Source organism: Panthera pardus, unplaced genomic scaffold (assembly GCF_024362965.1).
Source record: "Panthera pardus isolate Hobbes unplaced genomic scaffold, ASM2436296v1 HiC_scaffold_24, whole genome shotgun sequence".
Taxonomy (NCBI): domain Eukaryota; kingdom Metazoa; phylum Chordata; class Mammalia; order Carnivora; family Felidae; genus Panthera; species Panthera pardus.
In genome coordinates, this window is record NW_026526810.1 from 30624440 (window position 1) to 30637909 (window position 13470).

The 13470-nt window shown below is 40.5% G+C and overlaps 1 protein-coding gene and 1 long non-coding RNA gene across 7 annotated transcripts in view; one reads left to right on the plus strand and one right to left on the minus strand.

Moving 5' to 3' along the window:
- LOC109262800 (uncharacterized) overlaps positions 1-13470 on the plus strand; it is a 171731-nt gene that overhangs the window by 110296 nt on the left and 47965 nt on the right. For all 3 annotated transcript variants that reach the window (XR_008417054.1, XR_008417055.1, XR_008417056.1), the window contains exons 5-6: positions 9931-10171; positions 13059-13160. This is a non-coding gene — a long non-coding RNA (uncharacterized LOC109262800). The remainder of the gene's footprint in view (positions 1-9930; positions 10172-13058; positions 13161-13470) is intronic.
- The window catches only part of IQCH (IQ motif containing H), a 213216-nt gene that overhangs the window by 90384 nt on the left and 109362 nt on the right, over positions 1-13470 (minus strand). For all 4 annotated transcript variants that reach the window (XM_019441692.2, XM_019441691.2, XM_053888926.1 and 1 more), the window contains 2 exons: positions 9880-10431; positions 9110-9176 (listed from right to left, as the gene is read on the minus strand). In XM_019441692.2, coding sequence (XP_019297237.2) covers positions 9110-9176; positions 9880-10431 — 619 coding nt within the window. The remainder of the gene's footprint in view (positions 1-9109; positions 9177-9879; positions 10432-13470) is intronic.

Genomic DNA, 13470 nt, shown 5'->3' on the forward strand with positions numbered 1-13470 from the left:
ATGGAATTAAGCTTGCTAATCAGCTGACCTTGAAATAAGGGGATTGCCCTGGATTATTTGGTTAGATCCAATGTAATCACAAAAATTCTTAAAAGTAGAAGAGGGAAACAGGAGAGGAGAGAGTCAGAGAAGGTGTGACCATAGAAGAAAGGCACAGAGAGATGCTTGTTGCTGGTGTTAAAGACGGAAGAAGGAGGCCAACGGCTCTCTTCATTCACTCCTTTGTGGGTAGCTTCTAGAAGCTGGAAAGGGGAAGGAAACAGATTCTCCCATAGAGCCTCTAGAATGGAACACATCCTACCAATACCTTGATTTAGCCCCTCTCGGACTTCTGAACAAAGAATTATTACTTTAAGGGAATACTTTTTTATTGTTTAAGCCACTAAGCTCGTGGGAACTTGTTAGAGAGTGACAGGAAACGAATACGTTGCCTCCCTTTCAACTTTTATAAAATGGGTTCTCTGATCTGGAGAATTTGGGGGAGATCAGAGAATGGTGAGTGGGACCTCTAGCCTTTTCTGGGTCCTCATCAGCGCAGGAGGCAACAGCACTGGCATAACGGGGAACTCTCTCTTCCTTATCACTTTAGAGAGGGACCCAGCCTCCTTCCTTATGGCCATCCTCTTTGACAGAGTGTTCCGTCATTTCTCAAAATGTTATGCCTCTGCTTCACTCCAGAGGAGGATACCTGAGAGACACCTCTTTGAAGTTACCCGACTACTTTTGGTCTATTGAGCCAAGGATGCTCATCAATGGTTCCTGGCCATCAGCCCTCCACCTTCACCCCTTCATTTGTCTCCTCTCCCTTCCCTATCCCCACTCCCGCACAAACTATCAGATGATGCTAATGGCCTCTTTGCACCCAGGGAACTGGCTCTGCTGGAGTTGGCCTTTCTTCCACAGAAACCACAGAAACCCATGAGTGAGGCCGTGCTCAGTGACTGTGCCTCCTTGGGACCGGTGTGTGCCTCTGACAGGCCTCTACTGTTACATTAGAGCACATACTCTTGAACAGCCTGCTTATCACCCTGTGGTTGACTCCTAGTTCCTTTTGTCTCCAAGTCATATTCCTTCCAGGGTCCCCGAGGCAGAGAAGGGGTTAGCAATGGACTTCTAGTTACCAAGTCGTCATTTATCTAATCACCCTGGCCTGAGATGGTAGTCAGCCGTGCCTCAATTTGATGGACTGGAGCAGAAGTTCTCAACCTTTTCCCCATTTTGAAACACGTGCTGTGTGATGTTCACATGCATCACACACTCCTACAGGCATATATCAGGTGACAACAGCAATAGCGATAACTCCATCCCTTTCTCTTCCATTCAAGAAAGCATACTTGGATGCGAGCTGAGCAAAAGTGACATTGTTATAGAGGTAGTCCTGAATTACTCCAATTCATAAAGAAAAGTTAACATCCAGCTTTGGTAGTCTAACTGTAAAAATTTCAGGGAACATGTGACATATGTCACAATCAATTATCCATTAGCAGACTGCAGTCATCCAGAGAAATGTGATCTAGACATTATGGTTATACCCAGGTTTTAATTACTTGTGCAAGTGTGAGAGCACAAGCTACTGAGATAAGAGATTAACGTACAGTGAGAGCCTAGCTGGTTATTTATGTATGTATGTAGTATATCCAGTGCCAGATTGATGAAAATAAAACTGAGCATTGTCTTGGGGGGACCGCTAAGGGGGATTAGGTAATTTTGTGATGGTGACATAGAAAACATAGGAGGTGCTTAAATATTTGTTGAGTGTCGAAAACATTCTCAAACTAACCTGGCCAGATGGATTCTGTGTGGTTCTGAAAGTCTCCTGTTTAAAAGAGTGAAGACTTTCTCTTGTTCGAACTTTTTATCAACGGCTTTATCAGTGGAGGGCCAGCATTGCATGCAGCTAAAGCCAATGATGTCCAAAGCCTGGTCTAGCGACCATGGAAGGTCTTGAGACCCTTTCAGTGGTTCTGGAAGGTCAAAACTATTTTCCAAATAATACTGAGATGATGGTTACCTTGTTCAGTCTTGTCCTCTCACAAAATACAAAAAAAGTATTGATACAATTTCAAATTCCACATTGTAACTCACATAAAAATTACCATTCACTGTTGAGTTTTGGTATAAAATCAAAGCAGAATATACACAATTATCTGAAAAGGCTATAAAACATATAAAATAGTCTTCCCTTTTCCGAATACTTATCTGCGTAGGGCCAGATTTTCTTCATATGCTTCAGTCAAAACAACATATTGCAACAGATGAATACAGAAATAGATATGAGAATCCAACTATGTTCTATTAAGAGATTTGCAAACTTGTTAACTAGTGCAACTCTTCTCATTGAGTTTTTTTGTTTGGGAAAATAAAGGCTTTGTTTAACAAAATTATGTTATTTAGGTTACATTGGTGATGGATTTCTTATTGTTACTTGAAAGTAAATTAAATATTTTTAAATATTCTCAGTCTTGGTTTCTAGTGTGGTATTGATGTGTATAACCTATGTAACCAGTGCTTTTTAGGGCTCTCAATACTTGTTACGAGTGTAAGTTTGAGGGCTGCTGAGCAAACATTTTAATATTTTTTTCATGAGAATGAAGGCAATGGCAAAGAGTATAGTTTTGTCTTAGTATATACAAGACTCTTTTCAGAGCATATCCTAATAGTACTCCGTTTCACGAAAAGCTCATGAGCTAGTGTTACTGACTGACACTCAGTTCAATGCTGTTTCTGTACTTCACGTACAACATCAGATAGCTCAAGGCCAACTGTGTGATTTAATATTACAGGGTCATGGGGCCAACTCTGGTCCAACCAATGAATGAGTGTTGATTTGGATTAGTTGGATGAATACAATGTGTTTTCATTTTAATTCAGGCTGTAAAGGAATTTTGAAAGTCGAAGTGTACTTTGTTCCTGATCTCAAACGCTGTGTGTATTTTGGCGAACTGCTATCTGGGAGATCTCGGCAGTACACCTGTGTCAAGCACCTACTGTAGCAATACCATAGCTGAACTGTGGTTCCCATAACTACCTGCCAAAATATACATTGAAGACCATGAAGATTTGATTGAAAGTCCTAATTTCCTAGCCCTGAGGTGAAAGGAGCAGAGCCTATCATGTCTTTGAGGTGTCCACTCAAAAAAAAAAAAAAAAAACCTCAAGAAACTAGAAGGACGCCAGTGTGCTTGGAGGCATAGTAAAAATGTGATTTCAGCTATAATGCTCTTAGCTGTGGTCCTGTACCCTGCCCCTGTTCACAAAAGGAAGCGACCCCTAGTTATCTTTTTTTTTTTAATGTTTTTTATTTATTTTTGAGACAGAGAGAGACAGAGCATGAACGGGGGAGGGGCAGAGAAAGAGGGAGACACAGAATCGGAAGCAGGCTCCAGGCTCTGAGCCATCAGCCCAGAGCCCGACGCGGGGCTCGAACTCACGGACCGCGAGATCGTGACCTGAGCCGAAGTCGGACGCCCAACCGACTGAGCCGCACAGGCGCCCCTCTTATCTTTCGATAGAAGGGAGTGGAGTTAGGGATCTACTGTCTCATGACAATTTGGGGTAGGGTCAGTTGTACACAAAAGTAAGTTCTATCTTTTAGGCTTCCATGACAGTGCAGATCAGCAGAAAGATGTTGTTTTTTCACGAGACTCACAAAAACAGAATCCACAACTTTATGGAAGGGGAGTATCTCGGAGACCACGAATTGTGTTTGCTCCAAGGATACATTGCTGAAGTGATTCACAGAGAGGAAAAAACGAAGCTGAACTATATAGATTCCTTTTAGCCATTAAATCACTTGGCGATGAAATAAAAGATTACATAGAGAAAAGAGAAAAATCCCACCTCAATAATTCCCTATTTTTCTTTTAAAGGAGGGAGAGAAGTGAGAGAGGAAAATCATCACGGGGGGGTTTACTTGGCTGGAGGTGCCTCATACCTGCTCACGGCATCAGAGCTGCAGACGTGGCACATCTCATTTAATGTCAATAGATTTTAAAATGCCACTGAGTTTAAGTGTAGCACCAAATGATACACTGTAATAAAGGAGCACAGGGGTTAAATTAAAAGTGGAGGAAGTAACTCAGCCAAAGAAACTGGAAGCAGAATTAGTTTGTAGGTTTTATTTAGACCTCTGATTTTTCTAGAGGAATTAGGATTCTTTGTTGCAGTTCTTTCTCATTTGACAGATAGATTTTGCTTAAAATAGACCCTAGTATTCTATTCCTGCTATAAACCATAGTAGATTATTTTGTTATATTATTGTATTTCATTGTATTTCATTAATAAAAATGATAAAAATATCTAATATCCAATTAAGAGATTAGCCTATATACTATGGAAAGACTGAGGTGTTGTGTTTTTTTTTTTTATCATCTTAGGAAATTACAAGGCTGATCAGTTTCTTCGGACAGTTAACCAACAGCATCCCACCTCTCCTGTCTGTTAAAAATAGCTAAAACTTTTTGTTACATCTAGGAATACTACTCAAAGTATAGAACAGTCAATTAAGTTTTATTATTTATGTATTTATTTAAGATTATTTATTTATTCATTTATTTATTTATTTATTTATTTATTTATTTATTTATTTGAGAGAGAGAAAGAGAGAGTGAATGCGAGAGGGAGAGGGACAGAGTGGCAGGGAGAGACAGAATCTTGAGCAGGCTCCATGCCCAACTCAGGGCTTCATGTCACCACCACGAGATCATGATCTGAGCCGAAATCAAGAGTCGGATGCTTAACCGACTGAGCCACCCAGGTGCCCCTATTTATTTACTTATTTTTAAAGATTTTATTTTTAAGTAATCTCTACACCCAATGTGGGCCTCGAACTCATGAGTCCGAGATCAAGAGTTGCATATTCTTCCAACTGAGACTGCTAAGCACCCCTCAATCAAATTTCTTAGCTCCTCCTTTCAAAGGGGTTACTCTGCAATACGTAATTATCTTAATGTTCATATTATCAAGCCACAGACTTGAAAATACTTGATAAATATTTTGTGGTCAAAAACATTACTGAAAGGCCGGCCTTCATGTGATCACTGGTTTGGAGAACGCAATTATTCTTGTGGGTGCAAAACTGCATAAACAACCAAATGCTTATAACTGCAATGTACTGTGCAGTGATCAGCTACTAATATTTAATTTTGAGGGTTCAAACAAGTTAGTGCAACCCCAAGTGGCTAGCAACACGGTGTAATTATTTCTAGGGCTAACACTACACCAGAATTGATTGCAAATTTCCTATGGAAAGAGCAAAAGGGGACAAGGCTGTAACTTGTGTTAAATGCCTACCTGAATCTTATATGCCTACCAACTGATTTTGACTAGTGATTCCCTCCCACCTCTGAAAACAAAATTACTACATTGAATAGATTTGGTAGAGGGGCATGTGTTTAGAGGAAAATGGTCTTCACTTTTATTTACTTTTGTTTTCATGAACTGTATAGGTAAGTCCTTGGAGCAGGAGACAAAGTGGCCATGTTGCAACTAGCTAAAATCTTCAAGTATTCACAGGGAAAGTGGGGTTCACAAAAAGGTACACCATAATCATTCTAAACCTTCTAAAGAAAGGTTTGAGAATTACATCTGTGGAATAAGTTCAAAGTGACAGGTTAACGTTATTTAAACTTAATTTAATAGCCACAGGTCATTTTATACAACCTAAAGCATTAAATGTAGAAACAAATACTATTTGATCAGAGCCCAAGTATTCTTCTCATGTGAAAGTGTGTGATTGGGCTCTTTAAACGCTTAGTTGAAAAAAATATATGTGATTGTTCTTATCTCTCAGAAGATGCATGATTAGCATTTTTTTTTTTAATGGGTTATTGGGGCGCCTGGATGGCTCAGCCGGTTAAGCATCGGACTCTTGATTTCGGCTCAGGTCATGGTCTCATGGTTCGTGGACTCAGGCCCCACACTGGGCTCTATGCTGACAGCATGGAGCCTGCTTGGGTTTCTCTCTCCCTCTCTCTCTGCTCCTCCCCTGCTTGCACTCTGTCTTTCATAAATAAATAAATAAATAAATAAACATTATTCTATTTTCTGACATTTTATTTATTTTTGATAGACAGAGAGAGAGAAAGCACGTATGGGGAGGGGCAGAGAGAGAGGGAGACACAGAATCTGAAGCAGGCTCCAGGCTCTGAGCTGCCAGCACAGAGTCTGATGCAGGGCTTGAACTCACCAACTGCAAGATCATGCCCTGAGCTGAAAGCTGGATGCTTAATCGACTCAGCAACCAAGGAGCCCCAATAAATAAACTTTTTTTAAAAATTTTTTTTTTTAACTTTTATTTGTTTTTGAGACAGAGAGAGACAGAGCATGAACGGGGGAGGGGCAGAGAGAGAGGGAGACACAGAATCGGAAACAGGCTCCAGGCTCTGAGCCATCAGCCCAGACGCGGGGCTCGAACTCACGGACCGCGAGATCGTGACCTGAGCCGAAGTCGGACGCTTAACCGACTGAGCCACCCAGGCGCCCCATAAATAAACTTTAAAATGGGTTATTCTGTTTGGTGCTTCAGCTCAGGTCATGATCTCGTGGCTCATGAGTTCAAGCCCCATATTGGGCTCTGTGCTGACAGCTCATGGAGTCTGCTTCGGATTCTGTGTCTCCCTCTCTCTCTGTCCCCTCCCACCCCTTCCATGCTCTGTCTCCGTCTCTCCCTCTCTCTCAAAAATAAATAAAAACATTCAAAAAAAAGTTTTAAAAAATGGGTTATGTTGTTAACAAACAAAAATTACTATAATAGGAAAGACTTTCAGATTTATTATGTGTTTATTTAAACTGAGAATATGTCTTCTAGAAGAAAACTAGTTTTTTATTTTATTTTTTTTTTACATTTATTTATTTTTGAGAGCGAAAGAGACAGAGCGTGAGCAGGGGAGGGGCAGAGAGAGAGGGAGACACAGAATCTGAAGCAGCTCCAGGCTCTGAGCTGTCAGCACAGAGCCTGACACGGGGCTCGAACCCACAAATTGGGAGATCATGACCTGAGCTGAAGTCGCTGTAGTTTCAGGCACCCTGAAAGCTAGTTTTAATATCATATCTAAAATAATGCAATTCAAGTTTTTGACTAGGTTATTTTCTACCTAATCTATATGCAGCAAACCCTTTTGGAGTTTTGAAATGTTTGCATTTAAAATTATTTTTTATTACCCAGTTTAGATTATTGCTCATTATTTTCAAAATTTTACCTCTTTGGATGAAGGCTCTTTTCTATCAGACTTCTCTGCAGGGCTGATTGCATCGGGGTTTTGAAGGGTCAGAGGTGGAGGGAAGGAGTTTGTGGAAATCGTGACTGTAATACCTTCATGCTATCAACATTGCAAAGTAGGCGGCTTGTTCTATTTCTCGGGGTTTTTTAAAGTGTATTTATTTATTTCGAGAGAGAGAGAGAGGGAGAGCACATGTGTGCGAGCTGGGGAGGGCACAGAGAGAAGGGGACAGGGAATCCTAAGCAGGCTGTGTGCCGTCAGCACAGAGCCCCATGTGGGGCTTGGTCCCACAAACCATGAGATCATGACCTGAACAGAAAGCAGGAATCACATGCTCAACCAACTGAGCCATCCACGTGCCCTTATTTCTGGTTTTGAATAAAACAGAAAACACAACAAAATTTCCCACGTAATATCAGGTCAGGTCCACAATTGCAGAAGCGAAAGGCTCTTGCACCTTATTCCAAGGACTGAAGTCTGTTAATTGTGTCTGCAATTAGCCTCTCTGGTTGTAATCAGTTACAAGTGCAATTTCTGAGTGTGAACTAATTTTGTGTGCAAAACTGGTCCCACCAAAACAAAAGCCCAAGTTGGAATGAAATTCAGATCTGTTTTACCTCACTTACATCCTGAGGAGGAACTAATTTCTTCTGCGAGCCATAAAAAGACCCAAACTAAAAGACTGTGCAACTGAAGTACCTTCTTAACTTTTCTGGGAGTGCTTAGATGTAAGTACTCTAGATTCTAGGAAAGTTTGCATTACTTTATTACTACTAATATTTCACTAAGTTAAAAGATAATTATATTTATATAATAAAAAAAAATTTTTTTTTTGCTTTTTGTATTACTGTTAAAATGTGTTAAATGCTCTATACTGTACATAGGTACACAAACACATATACTCACACAGGAGCACAAATAAATTACAACCTAGAATTCTACTACAATAGATTACTTAATGCATCGCTCTACTTAAAAGGCCTTAACAAAGAGCCAGTAGTATATAAGATGCAGATGTGATGAGTTTTGCTGTTTGTCAAAACTCCCAAGTCCGCTTAGGACATTTGGCCTCACCCAGGAAATTTTTAACACACCAGGTAGGTTAAAAAGCAAAACAAAACAAAAATAAGGAGGCAGACCACCCCACACCTTTTGACAGCAGTTCATGTTTTAAAGGAACTTCCCGTGCAGATTTCTGAGATTCCCAATGTCATTTTGGCATACCTATTTTACCACTGTGGTGCAGACAACAGCTTTTAAGTTCCCCAATTCATAAATGTAATTAAATAATTACATTAGTGCTAATTAACATGAAACTGCAGATTATTTAAGCGCAAAAAACACTATTCAACTTCTTAATTATTCTTGTTCACACAGCATTTCCTTTTGCTCAGGCGCCCTAGGTGCAAATAAAGCATCCCATCTGCTCGTAATTAGAACTAAATAATTTCAGAGAATGTAGCTTATCATTTTGACTGCACATTTGATTAAAAACAGTGTACAAGCAATATCCTGGCTTATTGGCGTAACAGCAACAACACACGCAAGCCTGTGTTCTTCTATCATTAAAGAAGATCGAAAACATTATCTGTTATTTCAGGGGGAAAAAATACAACTTTTTAGTTCATTTCATACAGATGAAAGCGAATTACAGCAAATCACCTCTCCACTGAATAGCAGCCCCCACATAATGACTTTATTTGCTTAATCCCCAAATTAAACGCCGTTTCGAGCGAGGGCCCTGTGTTATTACTCTCATCATGTCGAGAACATTTTCCTGCCGAGACCAATTTGAATAAAACAAGGGGCCTTCCTTGAACTCAATCAAGGAGCCATAATGTGGTGGGTAATAGAGGTTGCTGATAGATTTGCAGGCAAAAGTGTTATACCTAATGATGGGATATGGATAATAGTCCTCCTGGAGGTCCTGATGCGATTCCAGTTGGCTGCCAGATGCTAAAAATCAAGAAGAGCATTGATCAGTGACAGGAAGCTGTAGTGGATTCATCTAGTCAAACTTCAGCTGTTTTTCCACTGTACAGTTAAGCCAGGCATAAATTATATTAATTGATTTAATTACATACTTAAAACATCTTCCCCAATTAATTTAATTAGGTGGCTACATGATGCTACTGGCAGGGGAAGATTAGAGGCAGCTCACTTAATTAACAGAATATGAATGAAAAAAAGAGAAAGCAAACATAAATGAAATTGTGAGCACTAATTAAAAGGCTGTCTGCAAACTTAAATACTTTCTGACAAAGTGGTGACAGCAATGTAGACAAGAGAGGATTTTTTTTTTCCTAGCAAATTAAAGTGCCAGAAGGTATATATAGGGAGAAAAGGTAGTACAGTTAAAACATTGATTTTCTGACAGAACTACCATGGTCAAAGTGAAGGGACTTTTCTTCTATAGAAAAAAATGCAATAGATTTTACAGGTGCAAAAGCCAGATTCCTGGTTAGGGCTAAAATATGATGTACAAACACACGTAGGGTTTGTGCATCATTCACGGGGAGGAGCGGAAGGCGAGAGAGAGGCTGAGGGGGAGGGTAGTTGGAGAGAGAAAGGGAAGATGAAGAGACAACTTACTGCAATCGCTCAAGCAAGAAATGTTTAGAAAAAGAGGTCTGCCTTAACAGCTGGCAGCCTTGTGTACCTTGGCTCGAATACGGAAATTCTCCAGGTGTCTTTCACGTGATTCCTGCAGGATCTTCTTCACTCGGGTCTTATGGCAATGTAAGAGCCACGCGATGGCAATCACACCTGAAGCCCACTTCTGCTGGCGATAAATGAAGAAAATTTGTCTCGCTTTGAAGCATTTCCATGTGGCTTGGATCTTGATGGCAGCCTCTGATTTTCCATCTTGGCCCTTGTACCTTTGGCCCGGAAGATTTAACATCATTTGGATGTGAACTGGGTTCTCTACCAGTGAGAGAAAGTCATATCTGGTAAGTTTATTCTTCAGCTCAAACTCTGGAAGGAAGGCTACCAAATTGTTTCCTTTTATTTTAACTTCTGGTATTGCATAGTCCCTGAGAAACTTCTCGATGTGTTCCAAGAGAGAAAAAATACTTCCCCAGGATAAATTAAAATGTTCCTTGAATGCTGAGAAGTCCGGGGCTGTCCTGTCTATGACACCATTAGAAATAGAGAAGTCGTACTCCCATGGTGATTGCACAGCTCTAGAAGGTATTGTGACTTTCATGGCCTGTAGAAGGAAAGCGTCACCAGAGATGAAATATAATTGTGACCTTTTCAAATGAGTTGTCAAGACACACACTGTCACATCATCATTCATTACTCAATGCTAGGAAGAGATGGATCCTAGTTTTGACTTACAAACATGTCATAATAGGAAAGTCTGGCCAGGATTTTTCATGAAACTCATCAACAGAAGAATATCTTAGAGGTTACTCAAAGCTATTAAATTTTTTGGGACACCTGGGTGGCTCAGTCGGTTAAGCATCTGACTTTGGCTCAGGTCATGATCTCGCGGTTTGTGAGTTTGAGCCCCGCGTCGGGCTCTGTGCTGACAGCTCAGAGCCTGGAGCCTGCTTCAGATTCTGTGTCTTCCTCTCTCTCTGCCCCTCCCCTACTCATTCTCTCTCTCTCTCTCTCTGTCTCTCAAAAAAATAAACATTAACTTTTTTTTAAAGCTATTAAGTTTTTTATACAAGTGTTACAAAATTGTTTAAGGAAACCGATCATATAAAAGTTATGCATTTAGTTTACTTTGATATGGTCAGCCAACCCATAGTCTCTGCGATTTACATTTTGTACACATTCATGAGTGGAATCATATTCCTGCTTTCTTGTTCGTCTGTTATCCACCAGTCCTGAAAAGCAGGGTGGAATCTTTCTTTGCAGTCTTGACTATAACTTCAAATGTGTGCATCAAGCTGTCCTGCCTCTTCTGACTTTCTAACGGGTCGTCACTTTCCAACATTTACAGTTCTTTTGCCACCTTCTGTTAGGATCCAGGAGGGTTTTTTTTTGTTTTTTTTTTTTACAAGGAGTGTTATGCTGTGTGTGTTCACCCTTGCCACTCTCTAGGTTTCTCTTGACATTTGTTCTTTTCTACTTAAATCTCGTATCTTCTTAGGAACATACCTGGAGTTGTCCCCAGGTAGAGAGAATCTGAAATCTCATAACAAAACTAAGGAAGACTTTGGTTTTTCATTTTGCTCCCATCTGTACTGATTGAAATTTTAAGTCATGTAAACATACTACATTTACTTCTGAATGTCAAGAGGGTTCTCTAAGAATGGGGTCATGGACAGTTTTTTTCCTTATACTTTTCTGCATGAAAAAACTGAATAGATGTGATTGAAAATAAAATCCGAAGAGGTTTGGGTGACAACAGTGATATATGTCACACGTATCCCTCAAAAAAATAAAGAAAAGGAAATTTTGGTTGTGTCTGTGTCCAGTGTGAAATCACTATATTTCATCACTGAAACCTGTTGCATTAGAAAAACAGACATTCTGCCCTATGGTCTAAATGTTCCTAATGGTCTGGGAGGGGGAAGAGTGGGCATAGATATTTCAGGCTCTGCCTTCTCCTCTGTAAGCCAGGTATCAACTTACTGTGCTGATTGCTTCTTGCTTAGGGATTTAAGGAATAGATTGTCTTCAATATGTCACCATTTACCAATCTTTACCAAATTGTAGGATTATATTGTTCTCTGCATTTTGAAGAGTTTTTAGAGAACTCAAAGAAAAAAAAAAAGACCCGAGTAATTAATCAATAACCATTATGTCACAGCACTGTGTTGAGTATAACTGTTAGATTGTTCATGCTTTGTCTCTACTAAACAAATGTTAATTGGTATCAATTAACAAAGTCAAGGCAGAAAGCTATCTAAAAGAAGCCAAGAGATCATTTATAGTAGTAGCACAATAAACAAACACAATTTTTTTTTAAATAAAAGAAACACTTCAAATTCTTTTTCTTTTCTCAGGCAGTGGAATAATTAGACTGCCACCTCAGGTAAAAATGCTGAAAAGCAAGTGTTAAGTCCAAGAGGAGGGATTTCCTTGAACTTTAGAGGCAGACTTTAAATTTTTTTTTAAGTTTATTTACTTATTTTGAGAGAGACAGAGACAGCACTAGTGGGGGAGGGGTAGAGAAAGTGGAAGACAGAATCCCAAGCAGGCTCTGCGATGTCAGCCGAGAGCCCTACACGGGGCTCGAACCCACAAAACCACGAGATCACGACCTGAGCCGAGACCTGAGCCAAAAGCAAGAGTCGGACGCTTAACCGACTGAGCCACCCAGGCGCCCCTAGAGGCAGACTTTAAATGGCAGTGAACTTTTCGCACACTTTTAACTTAAGAGTTGTGACAGGCATAGGAATGATGGAAAAAGTCTTCTAGCCAAGACCCTAGCCCTTTCTGATCTTCTCAAGGCATCAAGAGAGAATGTAAACTGTTTGGTGGGTAGAAACGAATTCTTGGATGGGCAAGAGAGAGTTGGAGAAGTAATGCCTTGTGTAGCAGACATCAGCGCTGGCAGGAGAAGTCATGGCAAGTGGCACAGGTTCCAGCAGAAATGGCCTGTGGGTACGTTTCTGCCTTCCTTCAAGAATGGGTTCTAATGGTGGGAAGGTTAGAGTCAAGAGAAGAATGGGCATGCTTCATCAGTGACAAACAGACACGGACAGTCATCACAGATGGAAGTGTCTGCAGCTGGCTGGTCCTGCCAGTCACACTTTTGATCCTGTTAACGAGACCCTGAGGCTTCTAGAGGAAATGCAGCTATGGACGGGACAATTGCTCAAGAACCTGGTTTCCTGGGAAATATTAAACCCTTTTTGAAATTCCTTGTCTTTACAGAGACTCATGTGGAATTGGGACCATCGATGAAAATGGAGCAACCTTGGGAGAAGATTCTGAAAGAAGAGGACTCCAGTCTCTCTCAGGCAGTGCCTTCAAATGGTATAGGTGTGGGGCGTGTATGTACGTCAGCAAATGAGTTTCAGACCTTTTGAAAGAATAGCCCTGGTTTGGGAATGGGGTTACAGAATTGAACAGTGGCTGTTTGAGAACAAAGGGATTATACCTCCCTACCTTCTTGGATGATATTCCAGTAAAGACCTGTTCTCCAAGGAAACACACTCTTGGACATCAAATAGACCACTCAGGCACGGGGAAGCTATGGGTTTGGAGTCAGCTAAAGCATAACTGTAGTACATCTGTCACAGAGAATGCCACACTTGGGAGCACTTCACACTTAGAGCTGGAAAAG